This window comes from Lolium perenne, chromosome 5 (genome assembly GCF_019359855.2).
Source record: "Lolium perenne isolate Kyuss_39 chromosome 5, Kyuss_2.0, whole genome shotgun sequence".
Lineage (NCBI taxonomy): Eukaryota > Viridiplantae > Streptophyta > Magnoliopsida > Poales > Poaceae > Lolium > Lolium perenne.
The window spans coordinates 171,056,199-171,077,001 of NC_067248.2; the positions used below are offsets into that span (position 1 = coordinate 171,056,199).

At 40.8% G+C, this 20,803-nt stretch overlaps 1 protein-coding gene and 1 long non-coding RNA gene across 7 annotated transcripts; both read right to left on the bottom strand.

Moving 5' to 3' along the window:
* Positions 1 to 982: 982 nt before the first annotated feature.
* LOC127300607 (uncharacterized) lies at positions 983 to 5,366 on the bottom strand. 5 transcript variants are annotated; one of them, XR_007851406.2, is made up of 5 exons: positions 5,169 to 5,366; positions 4,485 to 5,000; positions 4,314 to 4,400; positions 3,040 to 3,655; positions 983 to 1,156 (listed from the first exon to the last, which is right to left on the bottom strand). It is a non-coding gene; the product is annotated as an uncharacterized lncRNA (long non-coding RNA). The 5 variants fall into 5 exon arrangements; XR_007851405.2 differs by having other exon boundaries at positions 983 to 3,219; positions 3,552 to 3,655; positions 5,169 to 5,359; XR_007851404.2 differs by having other exon boundaries at positions 983 to 3,655; positions 4,485 to 4,666; positions 4,764 to 5,000; positions 5,169 to 5,353.
* Positions 5,367 to 12,277: 6,911 nt separating this feature from the next.
* On the bottom strand, positions 12,278 to 20,803 carry LOC127300608 (probable LRR receptor-like serine/threonine-protein kinase At1g56140). 2 transcript variants are annotated; one of them, XM_051330745.2, is made up of 24 exons: positions 20,690 to 20,803; positions 19,657 to 19,840; positions 19,496 to 19,567; positions 19,336 to 19,407; positions 19,160 to 19,231; positions 18,968 to 19,039; positions 18,778 to 18,849; positions 18,625 to 18,696; positions 17,754 to 17,825; positions 17,585 to 17,659; positions 17,407 to 17,481; positions 17,242 to 17,313; positions 17,085 to 17,150; positions 16,926 to 16,985; positions 16,548 to 16,592; positions 16,378 to 16,442; positions 15,899 to 16,278; positions 15,621 to 15,819; positions 14,192 to 14,353; positions 13,984 to 14,102; positions 13,542 to 13,752; positions 13,224 to 13,455; positions 12,984 to 13,131; positions 12,278 to 12,854 (listed from the first exon to the last, which is right to left on the bottom strand). In XM_051330745.2, exons 1-24 carry the CDS (start codon positions 20,790 to 20,792, stop codon positions 12,519 to 12,521), a joined length of 3,036 nt encoding a protein of 1,011 aa, XP_051186705.1. In that variant the 5' UTR covers positions 20,793 to 20,803; the 3' UTR covers positions 12,278 to 12,518. The 2 variants fall into 2 exon arrangements, with proteins under 2 accessions (XP_051186705.1, XP_051186706.1); XM_051330746.2 differs by lacking the exon at positions 18,625 to 18,696.

Consider the following 20,803-nt stretch of genomic DNA (forward strand, 5'->3'; position numbering starts at 1 on the left):
ACCAGCAATGATCTAGTCTTCAATCGTTCTCAATGGGTTGGCATGCAGGGGCTGTGGAGACGTATGGTTTGCAGCTGTGCTCAATGGAAAGTCCTGCTGAAAGAAGAAGGAAGAGAAGAGCTGAGACTGCTGTTGAGGAAGATGGAGACATTGGCTCGGCTGCCACCGCTGCTGTCGTGGCCGAAGCCTGGCTGACGCCCCGAAAGAAATCCAGATCAACTCCGGAGGTCTGTGACATGAACAGCGCGAGGGAGTTTGGGCCGATATTGATCACGGTTGAAGACCTGGCGAGGACCCTGGAGGCGAACAACCTGATTCTGGTGGGGGATGGTGCAGGCTTCAGAGTCCTGGACCGTCCTTGAAGCTGCTAGCCTGGGGGTGCTGTTGTTTTGGGTCTTTTAGCTGGTTCCATAACTTGTGCTGTTGTCAGTTTAAAAGCCTCTAGTTTTGTGTGACCTGTAGCCTAAAACTTATGTTTTGTTCTGAGTTGTATGAAGTGCCGGTGGTCTGTAGTGCAAAAAACAAAACTGAATGATGTAGTTTGGTCGGAAGGTTTCAATATAATTGGAGCCAGGGTTGGTGCCTTGTTTCTCTAAAAAGGTGCGCCTTGGCGCACGATTCCGGGGAATTTGCATCGATTTGCAGTTTGTATAACAACGAAGGAAATCATGTGGAAAAATGATAAATTTTTTTTGAGGTTTTCCACACAAAGTCAACATGATGAAATTAGGGTAAATTTTGTATATATACAAACTTTTGCATTGGTAAATAATTGGTAAAATGCTATATTATGCATCAGTAAGAATCAATGATAAATCGTCAGCAAATAAGTAGACCTATACAATGTAGAAAAATATATTACACATATATTGCGGTAGCAAAAACACATTGCTTTTTTATATACAAGGTCGACATACATGAGAAGCTTAGGATACTTCCTTCACCTTTTTGATATATATAGACCATGGGGAAAAAATCTTGCTGAGCCAAATCTATAGTCCCTTTGTTGTCAAAGGAAAGAAACAATCTCATGCCAGTTTAGCAACATTTCAGCAATGACGAGAACAAAACATACAATAGAATAATGCTAGTCACCACAAAGCTCAGTAGGATAAGAACACATCCGAAGAACTCTCCCTCATCAGTGGAAACTGATCTGATGGGTAAAACACAACAACGGGGAATCAGATTTCATTTAACATGCATACAAAAAAAATTAACTGCATATATACTTGAGGAGCAACTTCTTGACTGAAACATGTAAGTAGATGATATTGTGACAACAACACCAGGTACAGCTACCTGATGCCAACACGACAGAGAAAATGGCTTGCCTCATGCAACTGCAAAGCCTAGTTCATTATGAAGCCTACTAACACATGACCCCGCCGTTCACATAGTAAGCGGCTTATGAAACAATATGTTAAGCACGAATACAACTTAATGATAAGTAGTCCGTGAATAAGTAGACATGGAGAATGTAAGGAAAAATATTACATACAGCAGTCGCAAATCAAAGAGAACCAAAACATTACACGCAAAATAACAGAAAATTGCTTGTTGATGAGAAACATCTTTGAAGGGAACCATGTCGAGCAATCATAGATGTTAACAAAATAAATCAGAGAGAAAAGTTGAGCACATTATCTTGCTTCGTACTTCCCGTATTATATTCACAGTTCCAAAATCTAAATAGTCTGGAATAGTGGGAGCAATAATACACCTAGTAACTCAGTATAATCAAAAGAAAAGTAGTAGTTAGTAGGAGTAATGGGATATTTTCAGAAAAGTCGTAGCAAAGCTGGAAAACGCTTCAGCCAGAAAGCAGACCCACTCTACAGTACTGAGTCTTAGTTAAGTTTTTGGAAGCAAAATATGCATAAGCACTGTTAAAATTTAGAGTATTTTAGGAAGGAAGCTTTAGGCAATTATTGTGCATAAGGAGGAGGTAGTTTCAGATATTCTATTACTAAGTTGAGCCAAGTATATCTAAAGGGCTGAGAGGAGAAAGCTTTCTTTTTTTTCAAGAAGTTCTAACGATTGTCTTCATGCAATCGGTCTGGGATCACTTAGTATATTAAACAGTACCTGACATAAATGTTCAGTCTGGTACTTACATCTGTAGTGTTGACAGTAAAGCTTCAGAAAACAATGTTTAATCATGAGGTAGAAATAGTGGTTATTGGAAAAATGAACTTAGTATGTAAGTATTCACCTCTCTACATGGAAATGAACCTACTAAACTCAACATGAATTAGTACTACAAATATAAAGTGCCAAATCACACATAACAATCTAGTGAAAACAATTTGTTTCTGCAACAACCCCTCGTATATAAATGGCAAGAGTAGGAATACTTAACAGAGATATATGTTCCTAGACTTGATCTGTCTTTTTACTGTCGTAAATCATAAATGAGAACATGCATAAAAATTAGGGCATTATATTGACCATATGATGGTTGGTCACTTATCAATTGAAGATCAAAAATAGCAGAAGACAGTAACCGCACCTAAATTAGGACTACTAGGTTATACAATATAGAAAACTAAGTTCTGTATGAAAAAGCATATGACGGTAGACATTTGCAGCGATGAAGCAAAGTGGTATATCTTGTGTTTATGAGTTTTCGTAACTTTAGGATGTACCACTGCATATATTTGTTGTAACACTACAAATCGCAGATCTACAACAGATATATTAGCTAGCCACAGTCCAAGTTCATTTCTTTTTGCACCGTTGCTGGGCATGTATTCCATCGCACCAAATAACACCCAAGGAGGGATATGCCTTATTTAGTGAGAGACATAACCAACCATTTTTAGCGGGCAAGGTGAGAGCTGCTGTGATTTCTTTGGCTAAATATAAAAAATATGAGTATAGCATCATAACTATTTAAGAAGGAAAAACAGAAAGCATGTTGACCTCGCAAGTAAATGGAATTCGAGAGAAACGAATGAGGTAATCATGAATTAGAAACTTCTTAATCTCCTTCAATACATAAATTGCAAAATTATTAAAGCTAGATGCAGTACTTACTGTCGGTTGGAGCTAAATTCAGGAAAGGTAATCTTGTGTGCATGACAGAACATAAAGAAAACACATGAATTGCGGAGGCTAAACTGACTACTCAACTTCCGCAAACCATTCTGATAATTGCTTTTTTACACCAGAAAAAAAAACCGCAAATTAGAATAATATAAACCTTGAAAAGTGCACCTGCAAGAAAACAACAATACTAATCAGCCTAATCTAGCAAGGTAAATTAAAATGATAGGTATCCTAAAGTTTTTTATCCAGAACTTTGACAATACCAACATGTTACTATTCACCAGTTATTGCCACAAACTATATACATGAAAAGTAAAATAAAACCAAATTATATTTTCGCGTAAAAGAAATCTAGCAAATTCAGCAATAAATGTATGAAGTTTTCTCTGAATGTACAAACATAAAAAGGCAAAAGGAAATATTTTTCATGCATTGAAGAAATATGCTACATATTTAGCCTTGAATTACTGCCACACAGAGAACTGATCCATAAAATGGACCTCATATGTCGGATGAGAAGAAATCCAACAGGAGATAGCCGCTGATTGTATTCAGTAGTGCACCATCCTCTATAATATATGGACAAATCCACAAAAATAGTGCCCTGAATAAGAAGATGAGCTTGTCAACATAACTTGAAGTAATGATTTAGGTAAGAAACAAAACCACATCTGGAACAGGTGGCATGGATCTCTATTTACTAAACTTTGGATCATACGAGCTTGCTGCATATGGAATATATCAAATAAAAAGAGTTTTAAAGGTGTTAAGCGTACATATCAAGGCTGCTGTAGACTCATGAAATACAAGCTCAATTTACTTGGGAATAGGCTCAGCTAAAACAAACTAAACTTTGGATCATACGAGCTTGCTGCATATGTAAGACATCAAATAAAAAGATTTTTAAACATGTTAAGCAAGGCTGGTTTAGACTCATGAAATACGAGCTCAATTTACTTGGGAATAGGCTCAGCCAAGCCAAAAAAAAAATATATATATATATGTTAAGTGATTGAGTTTATCGATAGAGTTCACTTGCAATTCTTAACGGCCATGTACCGTGGGATAACTTGCACCTGTATAATTATAATTTCCTAGTAATTTTCAGCAGTTGGAGCCCCTCCGGTTATAAATACCCCAAAAACATAATATCCTAAGAAGCTTAACACTAAGAATTTCTCAAGACACAAGGAGTATATATATGAAAAAATGCAGTTTCCAGTACTAAAATCATTTTTGAAAAAGACGTGCGATCAAAGTACCTACTGCCTCCTGGCTCCTTTTTTCATTGATGAGTGTTGACTGATTGCATGATCTTCTTCAAGTCTTCACTCTATTCCTTTTCACACCTTGCAATACAGAATTATACATCAATATACTAATCTGAAATAGACAAAAACATTGAATATTAGAGAAGTAGTCTTACAGCTTACCAAATAATATGCAGTGCACTCTCAGACTTCCAATGTTCAATAGTACTTCCTCCGTGGTGTAGGAGATAGCACCAGGCTAACATAAACTTTGTTGTTTGAATTGTCAGACATGCCTCTGCCCCCAGATGCCAGATGGGAGGTAACCGAGTTAACAATCTGGACATATTCATGACTATCTTTACCTGTATCCACAAGCATTAAAATAGCAAGCAGTATTGGCAAGAACAAGTGAAGACTAGCAAGCTCCAGTGAAGAGATAAGGCATTAGGCATGACTTACCTTGCAGATGGCTGGAGAGGTGACCTGCGGTGACAAGTACACGCAGTGCGGCCGGTAAATGGCTGATGCAGCAGCACGGATGCTGAAGCTTGGACCGGAGTTGTGTGCCTCCCATAGTTGGCTCGCATCTGGGGCTTATTGAACTCGCACATGTTCACGGCCTAGGGTTTTGCCTCGTCATCAATTAGTACGGCGGCGTCCTTCTGTGTTGCCACGGCCTCGCCCAGCTGGGCTAATCTGAGTAGGAAGAGAGACGACAGATAAGATTGGATCTGGGGACAGGTGGGAACCAGAGGTGGCTGAGGTGGGAACCAGAGGCCGAGAGGCGGCTGCGGCGGGGACTGGAGGCGCCTGCGGCGGCTGGAAATAGCGGCTGGGGTCGGCGGAGAAGAGGAGAGCACGGACCTGCATCTTCCTGGAACCTCCGCTGAGATGCGCCGCCACCGCTCGCGACGGAGAGGGCAGAGCTCGTCATGGTCGGAGGTGAAGTGGTCGAGCTGGAGGAGCAGCAGCAGGGAAGGACGACGGCGAGGGAGTGATGACGTTGGGACTCAAAATAATTTTATGTTTTCAAAATTAAATGTTTTAACTAGCCAAACTATTACTCCCTCCGATCCGAAAAAAGCATCGGATGCAGCAATCTCTACTACTTAAAAAATGGGAAGCTGTTTCGTCGTCAGGCAGTCCGTCGCCCGTTTCGTCAATTCGTCCAACGTCCCGCATCGAGTCATGTATCGCACGTTTTGCATTTTAGCCCTTCCTAAATGTCGGTTACTTATCATCCGATTCTGATGTGCGACCCCTGACCATGAGTTACAACACCTCACACGCCGCGAGCGCCGCATCTGTCGCCCACCGACTTCCTCTCCCGGTTCCCCTCCTCACGGAGACGGACATCATCACGGAGGCCTCGCCTGCCTCTTCCGCCTCCGCGTTCATCTCTCGCTTTCCGAACGACTTCGCCCTCCTCCTCTGCGGGCTCCAGCCTGACCGACGCGCGCCGATCTAGCCCCCCAGTTGGTCCAAAATCGCGGATCTCCTTTGCTGGCCTTGTTGGCCACCGCAATCCAGGGTTGGTGATCTCGGAATTTTTTGTTTTCAGGCCCTGCCCTTGGTAATTCGATGCCTCCATCCTATCCCCAACCTTGTTGGCGTGGAACCGTGTGGACCATAGCAAATGGACCAGGTTGGTAATTCGACGCCTCCATCCTATCCCCAACCTTCTAATCCTGCATCGACTTCTCGGGATTAAACTTCTTTTTACCTATCTCTGAGAACACTGTAATGTCGTGACACTGGTTATCTGGGTGTTGGCTTCAGTTAGTCCTAGATTTGTGCTGAATCTGGAGAAATACATGGAAAACTCAAGTTTAGCGATGGTCGTGTATGGCTTGTGAATGCTAGCTTATACTGCTTCTGTTTTACTGCCATGGGCTCGGGTGCATACCATCAGTGGAGGTAATGCGTCTGTACTCTGTTCTTTCAGTCTCTGCGTCTGCAGTAGTTATAGGTTGTTCAGTATTGTTGTATTGCCACATATTATGTCAGGAGGAAGAACATGGGTGGTACTTGAGGGTCTGAGTTCAACCCTCAGCCAGTTGTAGAACCTGAAATGCATGTAAGTCAAGATTTTGTTTGCCAAAGTATATTGCTTCTCTGTTGTCCACTTTATATATTTTAGTTTATTGGTTTATCAATTGTTTATCTGTATTTCGTTTTACAAGAAACCAAAGGAAGAGGCAAACATTGTACCATCTTTGACACAAGGAAAAATATCAATTCCAGAACCAATACCCATTTCTGAAAACAAAAGTGTCAGTGGAGACACAAGAAAAAGTTGTTATTCTGGAAGGTCCCGTACTATCAGTGCTCACAAAGATGCAAATAACTGATCAACTAAGTTTCTGATAGTAGTATACTGAATTTCATTTCAATTTTGCAGTATGTTATCTATTGATCTGATTGCAGCTAGGAAGTCTCAGAAAATAAATAATAGGGCCAAACACAGCTTATATAAATAACTACTAAGGCTTCTTATGGCTTCATTGTCAACTGTATGACATTTGAGAAGTTCCGTCTCAAGGAAAATGAATCTCTATTGTGGGTAGTGCTCTATTGAGCAACTCTGAATTATTTTTGACATGGTGAATGTTGACTTTGTTCCTCTGATATTTTCAGAAATACTAGGAACGAACAAGTTAGTATGTTCAGTCATTGGAACTTGGAAGCTTTACCGAGCCATTTCATGCCATTCATTGTTGAGAGTATTCATATGATGGCTTTTAATGTATTATATGCCATTTCGCAAATACTATGTACAGAGAATGAGAACCAATGCGGCAGGGTGAACATTGGTTACAACTTTCATTTGCCTCCTTTGCAAGCGTTATGGGGATTGACTAGGCCTCCTTTTCTAGCATTACATGCTTTTCATCAGCCTTTGCTTTTTCATAATAGACTTCAGGAGAAAAGAGTAGGAATGACCATATTCTACTTTCATACTATCACAAAAATTCTAAGTTGCTGTCAGCCCGAACAGATTTTATAAAGATGGGACATTGTGCATGATTTTTGGGAACACAAACAGAATGTGATTCAGTGTAACGATGATCAAATAACATTAGCGTGAGATGAGACAGTTTTTGCACAAATATGTATTGCTCGAGTCTTGTTAATACATTATTCGTCATGCAGATAAAGCATGGTTCAGTCTTTCAAAAATACATTAGCCAAAATTTGTTGTTGATTCAGTGTTTCGGAATTGCATCATCTCTTTCAGAACATTCCGTGGAATAAGCATGTATGAATGTTCACAAAAACTCTAAATAACAGAGGATTACTCAGATGATGTACATCTACCATGCTTCCTTTGTACTAACATAGCTTGACATTTAATGTCGAAAGCTTTATGGGATAAGATCACCAAACCATGATTATGATGCAGGGAGTCAAGGTCCGGAAGCATCTTCGAGTCTCTTTGTTCTCTATATGCTCACTATCTAAGCTCTTATTGTTGCTAATGTAGATAAAAAGTTCTGCCAAATTTTACACAGAACCATTTTTTTTATCTTAGTTGATTTTATCTCCAAAATTGATGATGCGAACCATATATGTTCTGGAGGTAGTAAAGTTTATGCAAACTGATGCCTGGATTTACATGCCTTTTGTTGCAAGGAAATATGTCGCATATTTATTTGTCTATATCTGTCTAAGATGGCTGGTCTAAATAAGATATGTACCTAGAAAACTAGATGTGCACGTGTCCGTTCTTTGTCTATTTTGGCAGAGATTACTACCCTGGATTTGATTAATCAGCTGATGTAAGCAGCAACAATGACAGCTTGCTGTATGATGCTTGACGAAGTTGGCTGGTAATGCCTTGGCATTGTAGCAACCTTGGACAAAATCCTGGCCAGTTAGACCAGGATATAGTCCTCTTGCAGCCGTAAGAGAAGTAATTCGTTCTCATGTTTGGAGGTCTTACATAAATGCGTGGAAACATATAAAACTCTTGAATGGAAATTGAAAAGAAAATATAGCCTGGAGAACACTTGGTAATCAATCAAAATATGATGTACGACACCTGGAAATAAATAAATACTAGAGCATGAATAGTGACCAAAATAATTTGAAATTAATGGCCAAGAGTAGGCAATGCCCAAAAGGGCAGAGACAACAATGTATTTTAGCATTAGCCCAGCAGTTAAATGTTAGGTCATCTAGCACCGACGTTCCGTCAAATATGTACGTTAAACCGAGACGAAGATAATTCATTCGGAAACGATCTGAAATAATAGCCTGGAGAACTTTCTGAACTCGGGTGAGATTTTTCGAAGAAAATATTTAATGAGACAATACTGGGTATCTACTTCAGTCTGAATTATAAACACAAAATGAGCGTGTGTTGTCAACGACATTGATTTCATTGCCATGCAATATTAATGGATCCATGTTTGTTCTTGAAGTTTCTGCTCTCTTGCTTATGGTGACATCCCTTTATAAATGGATCATTAGGTGTGTTATGTGGACTACCATGAACTCCATTGACATAGATAATGTTATGGTGTATTCTGCAGTTTTACCGTTGTAAGTCAAGTTATGCATAATAATTAGTAATGAAGGTATAATGCTGGAGTTAAAGGTTAAGACGATGGCTCACAAAGAGGAGGAATGAGTGGAAATAGAGGCGAAGCCGGTATATTTTTTGAAATTGGGATAACAATGGAGCGACTCAAGCTAGGTTATGTTGAGCCGCCTCGACTGCTATATATGTATAGCATAGAAGTTCATGCTATATTTCTAAATCAAACTCTGCATCACTGCACTCGTCATGACACCGGAATATGTTTCGTGAAATTTATTGATGTATGCTTAAATTTAAGATTTCGTTTGCTTCACGAAGTTTGCACCGGTTGACATGGAATTTTGTTTCTTCATTGTGGTTGTGGATTTGTTTCCAATCTGGTTTGCTGATGTTGCAACGGTCTAGCATGCTATTCCAATTATATATGTTCTATGGCCATATTTTCATGTTTCTTCTCATCCAGGGAGGGATTCTCATGGAGCAGACATTTACACACAAAAAGATCGACAAAGACTAAAAACAAAGCCGCCACTTTGATGATTTGCTAGGTGGGGGTAAATGACTGAGGTGTTCCCTCGGATAACTTGGATGTGGCATGATGTCGTCATGTCGAGAAGAGAGAAATGATAGAGATGGCATTTTTCATTTTATATGCTTAATTTGTTTTATCCCGTAGAGAAGCACGGGCATTTTACTAGTTATGCAAAGAAAAAACCTCGGTCCTCGCCCTCAAAACTCCCATCCGTCCTCACCCACTCGTCTCGTCTGGTGTGTGTGGCTGCGAGGCGGCAAGGCCGCAGGTAGAAGTTCACGAACCAAGTCCCCTTGCTCGCCACCACCCAACCCATCACACCAGGGTGGTCCGGCGAGTGGACCTAGCCGCGTCCGGAGACCGACAACCGACGACCTCCAAGATCGAGCGCCCCAGCGACCAAATCGATCTCCACCGACACCAAATCGAGCGCCCAGCGACCGGATCGAGCTCCACCGCCACCAAATCGAGCGCCCCAGCGACCGGATCGACCGCCCGTCACCAGGCATCCCACCACCCTGTCCGTAGATCTCGCGATGACGGCTAGTCAATGGCTAGAAGAGGAATGGGGTCGTGCTTCTTTTTGTGAATTTCGGAGGACTTTATTGTAAAACGTAATTTGTACTAGTCTCCCGGGCACTTTTCGGATCGGAGGAGTAACCCTTTTGCCATTTTCAATTTAAAATGCATTAAATCATATGTTTTGCATAATTTAAAATCTGGAAAAACTTTAAACATGAAAATCATTTCAATTTAGAAATATAATACAAAATAATTTTATATTTTCAAAAATAAATGTTCTAACTGAAGAGCTTCAAAAGAGCAGGAAATAACTTTATGCCACATATACTGTTTGAACACGGTAGAGAAAATGCCAGATGTATTACTCTGTAGCCAAAAAGTTTCGAAAGAGCAGGAAAGTACTTCACGTAGTATATCCTGAGCAGATGACAGGAAGCCATAAATACTGTTTGAACATGGTAGAATAAATGCCAGATGCGTTACTCTGTAGCCAAAAAGCTTTGAAATAGCAGGAAAGTACTTCACATAGTATATCCAGATGACATGATGGCAGAGAAAAGGCCAGATGCTGTAGCCAAAAAGGTTCGGAAGAGCAGGAAAGTACTTCACATAGTATATCTTGAGCAGATGACAGGAACTGAAGAGCCACAGATACTGTTTGAACATGGCAGACAAAAGGCTAGATGTGTTACTCTACTAAAGTGGATCTATCTATGTTACTCTGTTTGAACATGGCAGAGAAAATGTCATCTAACAAAACTGTCGGTGGGATAAGGACGCGTGGGGGTGGACGCATTGCTCGGCGAGATAAGTCATGTAGCGCACGACGTCCTGTCTGAGAAACCAACCATGACTAAAGGTTTTTTCGGGAGGCCAACCTTTAGTCCCCTTTGGTGGGTGCAACCGGGACTAAAGGGTTTTTCGGCAGACCAACCTTTTGGTGGGTGCAACCGGGACTAAAGGTGGATTTTTAGTGTCATCTAACAAAACTGTTGGTGGGATAAGGACGCGTATGTGGACGCACTAGTCGGCGAGATAAGGCATGTAGCGCACGACGTCCTATCGGAGGAACAAGACGAAGGAGAAGCGGCGCCAGGCCTATAAAAGGAGCGTCTCTAATCGCAAGCAGCTCAACAAGCCATCCAAAAGGTAGGGAGCTTCGTCCCCATGGCCGGGGGAAAGGGTTAAGAAATCTCCCGTGTCAGAGCTTTTCGAAGATGTCGTTGGTACACACACCCTAGAACATCTTCAGAAGTTCCACATTGGGAAAATTTTTCGCAAGCCCGTGAAAGGCTCCATCTCCTCTAATAGTGTTGAAGAATCTTCCTATAGTACGTCACAACCTCTATATAACTAGCAAAAACAAGCCAACCATCTCCAGTGCTAATATCTTACATCTTAGAGGAAAGGGTTGGGAAAAATCTCCTGTGGTGGAGCTTCTCGAAGATGTCGTTGGTGCACACACCCTAGAACATCTTCGGAAGTTCCGCCTCGGGAAAATTACCCGCAAACCCGTGAACGCCTCCACGATAAAGTAAATGGACAGTGATCGACCTCACACTAGAGGAGTTGTCATGTCAGTCAAGTCGTGAAATAAAAACCGGAGCGCAAGTTTGGTTAAGGGTTTTGAATAGTTAGATTAATTATTCTACAAAGTAGAAAATGCATGGGTTTTGATTTCTTCTCAAAATTCAAATATTTTCCATGTTCAAGTTTGTTCACATTCGAAAGTAGATGCAACAATTAATCAAATTCATATTAAACCACTTATCAAATATTCAATAGATATAAATAAAACTTAGTAATGGCGCAAATAAAAGTTCTTTAGTTTTGGCGCAAATAAAAGGTCTTTTGATTACCAACCGGAACTAAAGGTGCTTGCGACCTGCCGCACCCTACGCAGAACCTTTAGCTCCAGTTTTTGTCACCAACAGGACTAAAGGTATCTAACGAACCAGGACTAGATGTTGCCTCGCGTTGTAGCCGTTGGAACCGGGATTGTTGCCGAATCATATCACATCCAGGACTAATGCTTCTTGCAGTTCCAAACGAAAGACCCATTTTCTACTAGTGGTAGCTCATGGTCCAGTTTAAAAAGCTAGGATGAAATTGCAAGGTCTGTAGCTCATGGTCCAGTTTAAAAAGTTAGGATGAAATTGCAAAGTGTAGTATCCCCATTACTAGACAGACATTCTTCACTATTAGAGATGTAATATCTAATATGTATTGACATGTATACGTATGGTGTAGTACACATACGTATCTCTCTATGTAATATGCCATGCAAGGGATATTAGAGATGTAATATCAGATATTACATCTCTAATATTCACAACCAAGCTCGTGAGCACGAACGAGCCTTCTTCGAACTTGAAAGTCAAAAGCCAAAAAAAAAAAAAAAAAATCTTATGTACGTCCAAAGAGAACCAAAGAATACACAGCTTCACCTACACGTGCACATAAAGCTTTACATATGCTACTCCTATATACAGTTCCAACGCCAATGCAAATATGACCAGTAGCAAATGAAATCAAACCTACATTCACGCAGCCATTCTCAACAAATCTGCAGCACAAGAAGCCGCCATGGACTGATCGGTCGACCGTGAGAATCATGTCAACGGCCATCGTAGATGTCAGAGCTCAGGATCTGCGACGGGCCGCACGCGGCCGAGCTAGACTGCCCACTGACGCCAGAGATCATGTAGCTGGTGTCGCCACCGCCCTTGATCTCCCACTCCGTGATGTAGCTGGGCTTGGTCACCCCGTCAGGGGCCTCAATATCGCCCATCAGCATCGCCACCACCCTCGACATGGGCGGACGCTGGTGGGGCGAGCCCTGGGTGCAGATGAGTGCCACCTTGATGGCCCGGAGCACCTCCTCGCTGTTGAACTCCTCAAGCCTCGGGTCGAGCATGTCTAGAGGACGGTTGTGCTCGTACAGTTCCCAGACCTGAAAACATCGAGATGGTACACACTCGGGTGGGTTAACTAGTTTCAATCATGTTTTATTCGGGGAAATGATCTTTTAATGAATAATAAAAAGAGATCACCGGGGCCTATAGTTGCTCCTGGCGCTTACCCATTCAAATATATAAACCTTGTCTTCGTCCTTAGTGTAATAATTAGGTCTTCCAGCTAAAGTCTCCAACACCACAACACCAAACGCAAACACATCAACCTTCTCTGTCATGCGGCCTCTCATCGCATACTCAGGTGCGAGATAACCACTTGACAAATGAGAGGAAAATCATCGTTAGCATATATATGTATAGAAAACAATACCTGAACGTAAAGAATAGCAAGATGGAAATGCACTTACAATGTGCCAGCAACTTTCGTGCTGACATGTGTCTCCTGGTCATCATAAAGTTTTGCAAGCCCGAAATCAGAGATCTTAGGATTGAAATTGGCATCAAGTAAGATATTGCTGGCCTTTATGTCCCTGTGCACAACACGGATGCTAGATTCTTCATGAAGATATGCCAGACCTCTTCCAATGCCTAAGCATATCTCAAAACGTGTTGGCCAGTCTAAGTGTGCTCTCCCTTTTCCTGCAAATGTAGGTTTATGTTTTTAGTTGTCTATACTAATCCTGAATTTGTAGATATGCAGCTGCGTCAATCAACAGAATTTGTACCAAACAGAGCACGGTCCAGGCTTCCATTCTCCAAGTACTCATAAACCAGCAATGGCTTATTGCCCTCAAGGCAGCAACCATACAGCTTCACAAGATTACGATGTTGCACTCGAGATATAGTTTCTATTTCCGCCGCGAATTCCTTTTTGCCCTGATGAGATGCTTCAGACAGCTGCTTCACTGCCACGAACCTACCATCAATTAATTTTCCCTGCAAAAAGACATTGTCATCAGTCCAGATACATTGAAATAGATTCCCCCTTCATTTTAGGAATTTTATGGGCATGTACATGCAGAAAAAATAATTATAAAATTTTAACCCGCATAAACAGGTTTGTCTTTTAAAATTCTAATGTTTACTTATACTACAAGCTTATCAGAAGCTCCTTCTGGAACGAACATTTAAAGGAAATTCAAGACTGTAAGTACAGAATGAACTAACCTTATAGACCGACCCATATCCTCCTTGACCAAGAAGGTTATTAGAACTGAAATTTTCAGTAGCTGACCTCAGTTCACTATAAGTTAGGACATTAGATCTTCCCACAATATTGTACAACTCTGCAAGACATCACAAAAGATTTTTTTTTTTTACTTCAACTGCTCATTTTCCCAGTTAGAACACAAAGAGATACTAATATATCCCATACCTTCTTCCTCCAGTGATAGTTTTCGCCTTTTCTGTATGCAAACAAAGAGACCGGCAAGTGTTGCTAATCCTAAAACTGCCACACCAACTATAACTCCCACAATCACACTTGCTTTACTACCTTTCTTCTTTGCCCCAGCATTAAGTACTGTAGGAGTGAAATCTGACAGAAAATTCACTTGTGAAAAATGTGATGTCAACAGAGTCAGTATATTTAAAGTGAGGTCCAAATAAAAGTTCTACTATCTGTATAGTATCAACCCTCATCTAAAGATAATATTCTCACAGGAAACTAAGGCTTCTCAGCTCTCATTTGGTCTGAACCGTCCGATCCGAACATGTGGAGCGATCCTGGACTATACCCACTAAACAGCGAGCCTGCCTTTTACCGTAGCTGGCCATCAGCGAGTGTTTCTACGTGCTGATATGTGAGTGCTCAGATCGGAATGGGTGGTGCGGTGGTTGCCCCATAATTTGGCTCATTAGTCAGGAGCGAAATCGACATTTCATGTTTCAATGTAGGTTCCTGCATTGTCTCTCTGAATAATTGTTGGAACCCGAGAGGAGCTAGCTATAGATACTTAGCACTAGTATAGATCAACTACAAGATGGTTTGACCTGATCCTTAGGTACTGAGCACTGAACTGTTGGTGATGGTTTGTTTCATTTTCCCTTCTGCAGTTCGACACGTTAGCTGCTGTATGGAAATTTTAACGGTGCTATTATGCCATGGAAGAACAGTTCTGGAAAAGGCGAGGTAAATTTCTTCCGCTCACCATTTTGTAGTGCGTGTCTTCTGAATTTTGTTTGAATCCTTTACTGCAATATCTTGACGATATCTTTCCCATCTCATACCCTTGCTGGGAAAATGTTATTATGTTTTTGATTAAGTTGACCCAAGTTGTTTGATTTGATGTTTATGCCTTCATTCCAGTGGTCTCATGATTTGCAACTGCTAGCAATGAATAACAAAGGTGGGATGGTGTTGGGTGCAGTACAAGAACTTGGTTGTTTGTGATTTTCCCAGCTTGTGTTCCCAATGGAATATATGTTTTCCTTCTTAGAAAATAGTGCAGATAGTGTTTTGCCTTAAATATATTTTTTTACTGTAAACGGCAGGAGCTCTGCCTTTGCTTTATAGAAGAGGGAAATTGATCCAGTTAATAAGGAAAACCTTAAATATCTTTCAGAACGAGTTTCCCACGTTTTTATCGTTAAGTGTGGATCGACCTATTTCGGCGGGCAAGCGTGCGGCAAGCCGAACTTTCCTGCCTAGTTGTTTTATATCAATGCTTTAGTATTTTCGTTTGCTTTTTTTTGGTAACTGCTCAGAATTGTATCAGCATATTTAAAAATTGAATTATCCAAGTTAACTTGGAAAAGATATGGTAATCAGAATGAAAATCATTATTTCAAGTTAAGGGGAGTACTTGGCGTTGCACTCAAAGCTGATATTGCAGGCCCGTAGTATCCTTGATTAGGAATGCAGCAAGTGCCCTTGCCAGCCCAGAAGAGATGAATCTCAAGAAAGTTCTTGGTAACAGGAACAGTGTACTGCTTCCTAACTGCAGTGTAAGATTTCCCTCCTGCCGCCTTCTTTATGTCAAAGTTCTGCTCCTTACGCTCACCCTATTCAAACAAGAAGAACGAAAATATGAATGGCTGATAAGCTAAGAGTAATGCTTATCACTTACCAGCAAGAACCTACCTGGACATATATATCGAAAACCCTTCTACCTCTGCTCTTCCAGGACTGAGCGTCTGGGAAGTCAAACTCTGCAAATTGAAGTGTAACTGTATAGTTTCCGTTCTCAAGTCCAATTCCAAAGTATCTTAAAGATGACGGTGACATCCTTGCATTCAGGAACAGTGCCGAATCAAGTGTATTCTGAAACTGCTGCGAACTGTATATTATATAACTTCCATTTGATGCATCCATGAACCTTCCGACATTGCTAACACCCCATGTTGGTGCTCCTGTAACATAATATGATGCAGGTCCAAGACTGGCATCATCAGGTTCATAGATAGGGCCATCTGAGTCTGTTATGGATCGAACACTACCAGAGTCCACAGCAAAGGAAGAAGCTGCAAGCAAGTTAAATTATTTAATAGTGGTATTAGTTTTGCAGCTTTACAGTTCCTCGAGTAGGCATATGCTTAAAATGGCAAAAGCAGAAGCCTCACACTGTGGAGAACCAAGAAAACATGGTGTATCACGCTGAAGGCACATCGACCCCGTAGGTAAGACACTGCAAACGTAACAGAGTGACATTTTGAATCCAAAATACAAGCTGAGAGAGCTTACTAACTATCTCTTCGGGTCTTGAGAAGATATTGTTAAAATATGGACGAACCTGTTGCTGGAACTGTCAGCAGTGAAATTGTTGCTCACCAGATTCCTAAGAGAATGAATAATAAGCAACAATTAGAAGGCACTGTTCATACCGCAGAGCATATTTAGGGTTTCTTTGCTATAGCTTAAATAAGACAACTTTAGTGAGGCTTAAATAACTGGCTCGATTAGTACCAGGCTGTAAGATTAATGCCTAACTTCTCAAACAATAGGCATTATACACAATTTTATAAATGCTCGACAGATGCACCAAAATAGACTTTCATATTTATCAAATATGATTCTTGCTTATTTCATGTGTACACTATAAGCCTAATAAGCCTTAGTTGGGCTGGATTTCGTTCAGCCAGTAATGGGAGTTTCAGAACTTGTAACTTACAACTGTGAATTTTTTGCCCAAGAAGGAATGCTTCCTGATAGCTGATTGTAAGAAAAATCTCTACAGAATAAGAATATGAAAGCACCATTAGATATTAAATAAACGTCTCCCTTCTTTTATTGTGTAATACTGTAAATAAAACTGAACCACAGTGCATACAAATTTTTAAGTAAAGATCCAATTGAGCTTGGAAGGGTTCCGGAAAGGCTATTGTTCCCAAGAAATCTAGTCACAACAAAATTTATAAAGATTAGCGAGAAGAATGATGAAAGTTTTCCTTCCACAGAAATACACGTCAAGTCAAGAGAGTCCATACAAGAAGCTGAGTGAGCTCAGGTTAAACAAAGTTTGTGGTATTTGGCCTGTGATATTGTTGAAACTCAAATCCCTGTAAAAAAGCAAGACATGGAAGATGTCATACACCAATATATAATCCATAGCAATACAGGGCTGTAATTTATTGTCGAAATAAAATGCTTACAATAAACCTAATCTTGTGAAGTTCGAAAAATCTAGTGATACAAGCTTATCAGATATCCTACAGTTTCTCAACACCCTGCAAAAAGAACATAATACAAGTTTTAAGATAACAACTCGGTGAATTACAACAAATTGGAACTGTCATTTGAGTCAATAACTGAATAACAAGTTATGCATACAGGGTGATCAAAGATGTCATATTAGTGATGAATGCCAATGAAGAAGAACTTCCATTTACTATATCACCGATTCGTCTGCACAACAGAAGTATATTATTAATTTTTCTCTGCTGCAACCTTGAAATTTAAGAATGACACTTAGCTCTTATCACTGGCAATAGGCACTTACAAGTTTGTCAATTGGCCAAGATTGGAAAGGGTAGCTGGAAGCGGACCTTGAAAAGAATTGCCTTGAAACCTCCTACAATGCCATACCTCAAGTTAGTCATTTAGAGAATCACCTTCTTGACGGATGCAGCAACCTAGTAGTGAAAGAGGAGAGAGATCTATGCTTCTGAAAACAAAAGAAAGTGAATCTATGCAGGTAGAAGCACAACTTATTATAGAAGAAACTACATAGTATTTCTAGTGATTCAATGCTTACTGATACTATCACAGTATCACTCTATCTGAAACTAGCAACCATAAGTTTGGACGGTTTGGGAAGGAAGACGCAGTGTTTCGTAAGATGCCACATAAAAAGACCAGTGTGGTCAATAAAGGCTCTAGGACCTAAAATGCTATCTCTGGGACAAAAACAGTTATTTTGAAGAGTATCCCACTTCCACACCAACTAGGGCTCCTTTAATTCATATGACAGGAAAAGCATAGGAATAGGAAAAGTATAGGATTGGAATGTCATGGCTAGTTGAATCCTATGAGAAGATGAAATGTATTTGATTGATTTACACTACAAGATTCCTATGGGATTAGTTCCTATAGGATAGGTTCCTATGAATCAAACAACTTGTGTAGGAAATTTTCCTATAGGATCTAAATCTTACACAATTCCTATACAAATCCTATGAATCAAAGGAGCCCTATGTTTTGCACAATCTAAAGCTTAGATTGTATATAACTATATCAAACTGCACAGATTTCTTTCAAAGCTCCCTGCAAAAAATATTCTTTTAAATGTGTAAATAGCATATCCCATATTATTTGCAGAAATTTCATTTTTTAAACAGAATTACTGTGACTGAGATCAGTAGCAATCTTACAGATCTATTAAATTACTCCAGCTCCCAATATAATCAGGTATTAGCCCAGTAAAATCATTATCTGATGCCCATCTAAACATAGAGAAGAAAAGTACATAAGATTGAATGGTGTGGAACATTATAATGTCAACAGCACGTTAACTACAGACATACAGTATTTTCATATTTGTGAGCCTGGAAAGTGATGATGGTAGTGGACCAGTAAAGCCAGCACTGTCAATGTACCTGTTATCGAGAAATACAGAAATATCCCAAATTAGACATGGAACTGACTTGTCCATGCGAAAAGATAGTTGGCTTTGCAGATGGAAAATTGATTGCCGAGAATTCAGTAAATACATACAGTTCCTCAAGTTTTGCCAGGTTTCCCAGTTCTGAAGGAAGCGATCCACTAAAATTGTTTGAGCTAATGCTCCTATAAATACACAAAAATTCAGGTTAGACATGTATATATTCTAAAGGGCATAAAGCCTATCAGCATAATTACTATTGAAACTGAATTTAACTCTAAATTTGTAGTTACAAAAATCTTTACAGTGATAAAAGGTTGGTAAGGCTCCCGAGCTCCTTTGGTAAAGGTCCAGATAACGCATTGATTCCAAGATTTCTTATATGTTCAAAAGAGAGAATGCGTTAGATTAGATGCACAGAATTGCAAAGTAATATGTTAATTTAGTCTCATGAAATCATGATCAGAGTTGGGAATCTCACATGTACTCTATGGCAGTCAACTCCCCAATGAGCGACGATAAAGGCCCTGTTAAGTAATTCTGCCCCAAATCACTGAAACAGCATCGAATCAGATACAATAAGAAGTGAACTTGGTGTGGGAGGCTGGAATGTTATACAGATTTCGGTTTCGAGTTCATACAGATTGGTCAATGCAGTGAGATTCCACAGCTCTTCCGGTATCGGTCCGACTGCGTCCAAGGCGTATATTCTCCTGCATCAAAAGTGTCTCGTAAGCCGTGGGCAATCCGCCGAACACGCTGTGGTCGTGCAGGGGAGAATGGGGACATTGGCGTTATTTACAGCCTGGTGATGCGGCAGACAGAGGTGTTGCCGGTGCCGGTGCAGAGTCCGCACTTGATGCCCGGGTTGAAGGGAGGGTCTATGTTGGTGCTGTTCGCGGCTTGGCCGGTGCAGGGGTCGAAGCTCATGTCCCATGCGGACAAAGCCTGGCCAAGCTTGGTGAACACCGCTTTCAGCGCCGCCGCTGCGAGACAAAAGAGACGGGTCAAAAAGACGTCTGGCTGACTGGCTGGGCCGTCCGATGGGGATCCGACGGGCGATAGGCAGCAGATAAAGGAAACCGGACATGGTTTCTGACTTTTGTCCGGAGAGACTCGACGTCCCTCCATTGACCTTCCGACGGAGGCATCCCGAACGTGCTGGTTTCTTGGAACAGCAAGATCATGCCTTCATACTTGCTTGCTGAGGATGGGAAATTGGGAACGAACCGAGCCAGGGAACCATGGAAAAAAATTCAGAAGCAAGCATGGTTTCTTTTGCGATTCCTATGGCAACCAACAAATGTCCATTTCTAGAATTACAATGTAAATAAAATGTATTCATTTCAAGATGCTACAAATGAAAGGAAAGTCTGGCTTCCAAAGACACTTGTTTGGTTGTCACAGGAATCGCAAATGACAGTAAAATTTAATATTAAATTTGTACATGGCTTCCATAAAGAAACGTGAATGACAAGTCTCAGCTCGGAATTGTGTTTACCCACAGTGTTATTTTTGCTGGATTTTCTAAATGAAATGATGGTTCAATTCTGTGGCAACCAAACAACCCACCTATGAATACCAAACGACTTCTTATAGAAATGCTATGAAAGCAAATTTTTGCTGAAATTGCTATAAATTTTCTCTCCTTTTTCCGTATCAAAATTTTAGCATCCAATATAGCAATGCTATTGAAGATGCTCTTAGCAGTTTGATGGAAGAACAGAGTAAAACAGAGGCGAATGGCGGATCACCAGCTGGCAATGGTTCAGCAACGAACAGCGTGGGGGAACGAGCACTTAAGATTCAAGAAAGACGAAATCCAGCATGCTCACCATCGCCCGGATCAGTCCTCGCCGTCTGTTGAGCATGGGCAACCGCCGCAAAAAGCAGCAGCGAGAGCGCCGCGCCATGGAGGAGCTGCCTCCCCCGCCTCATTACTCAGTCGT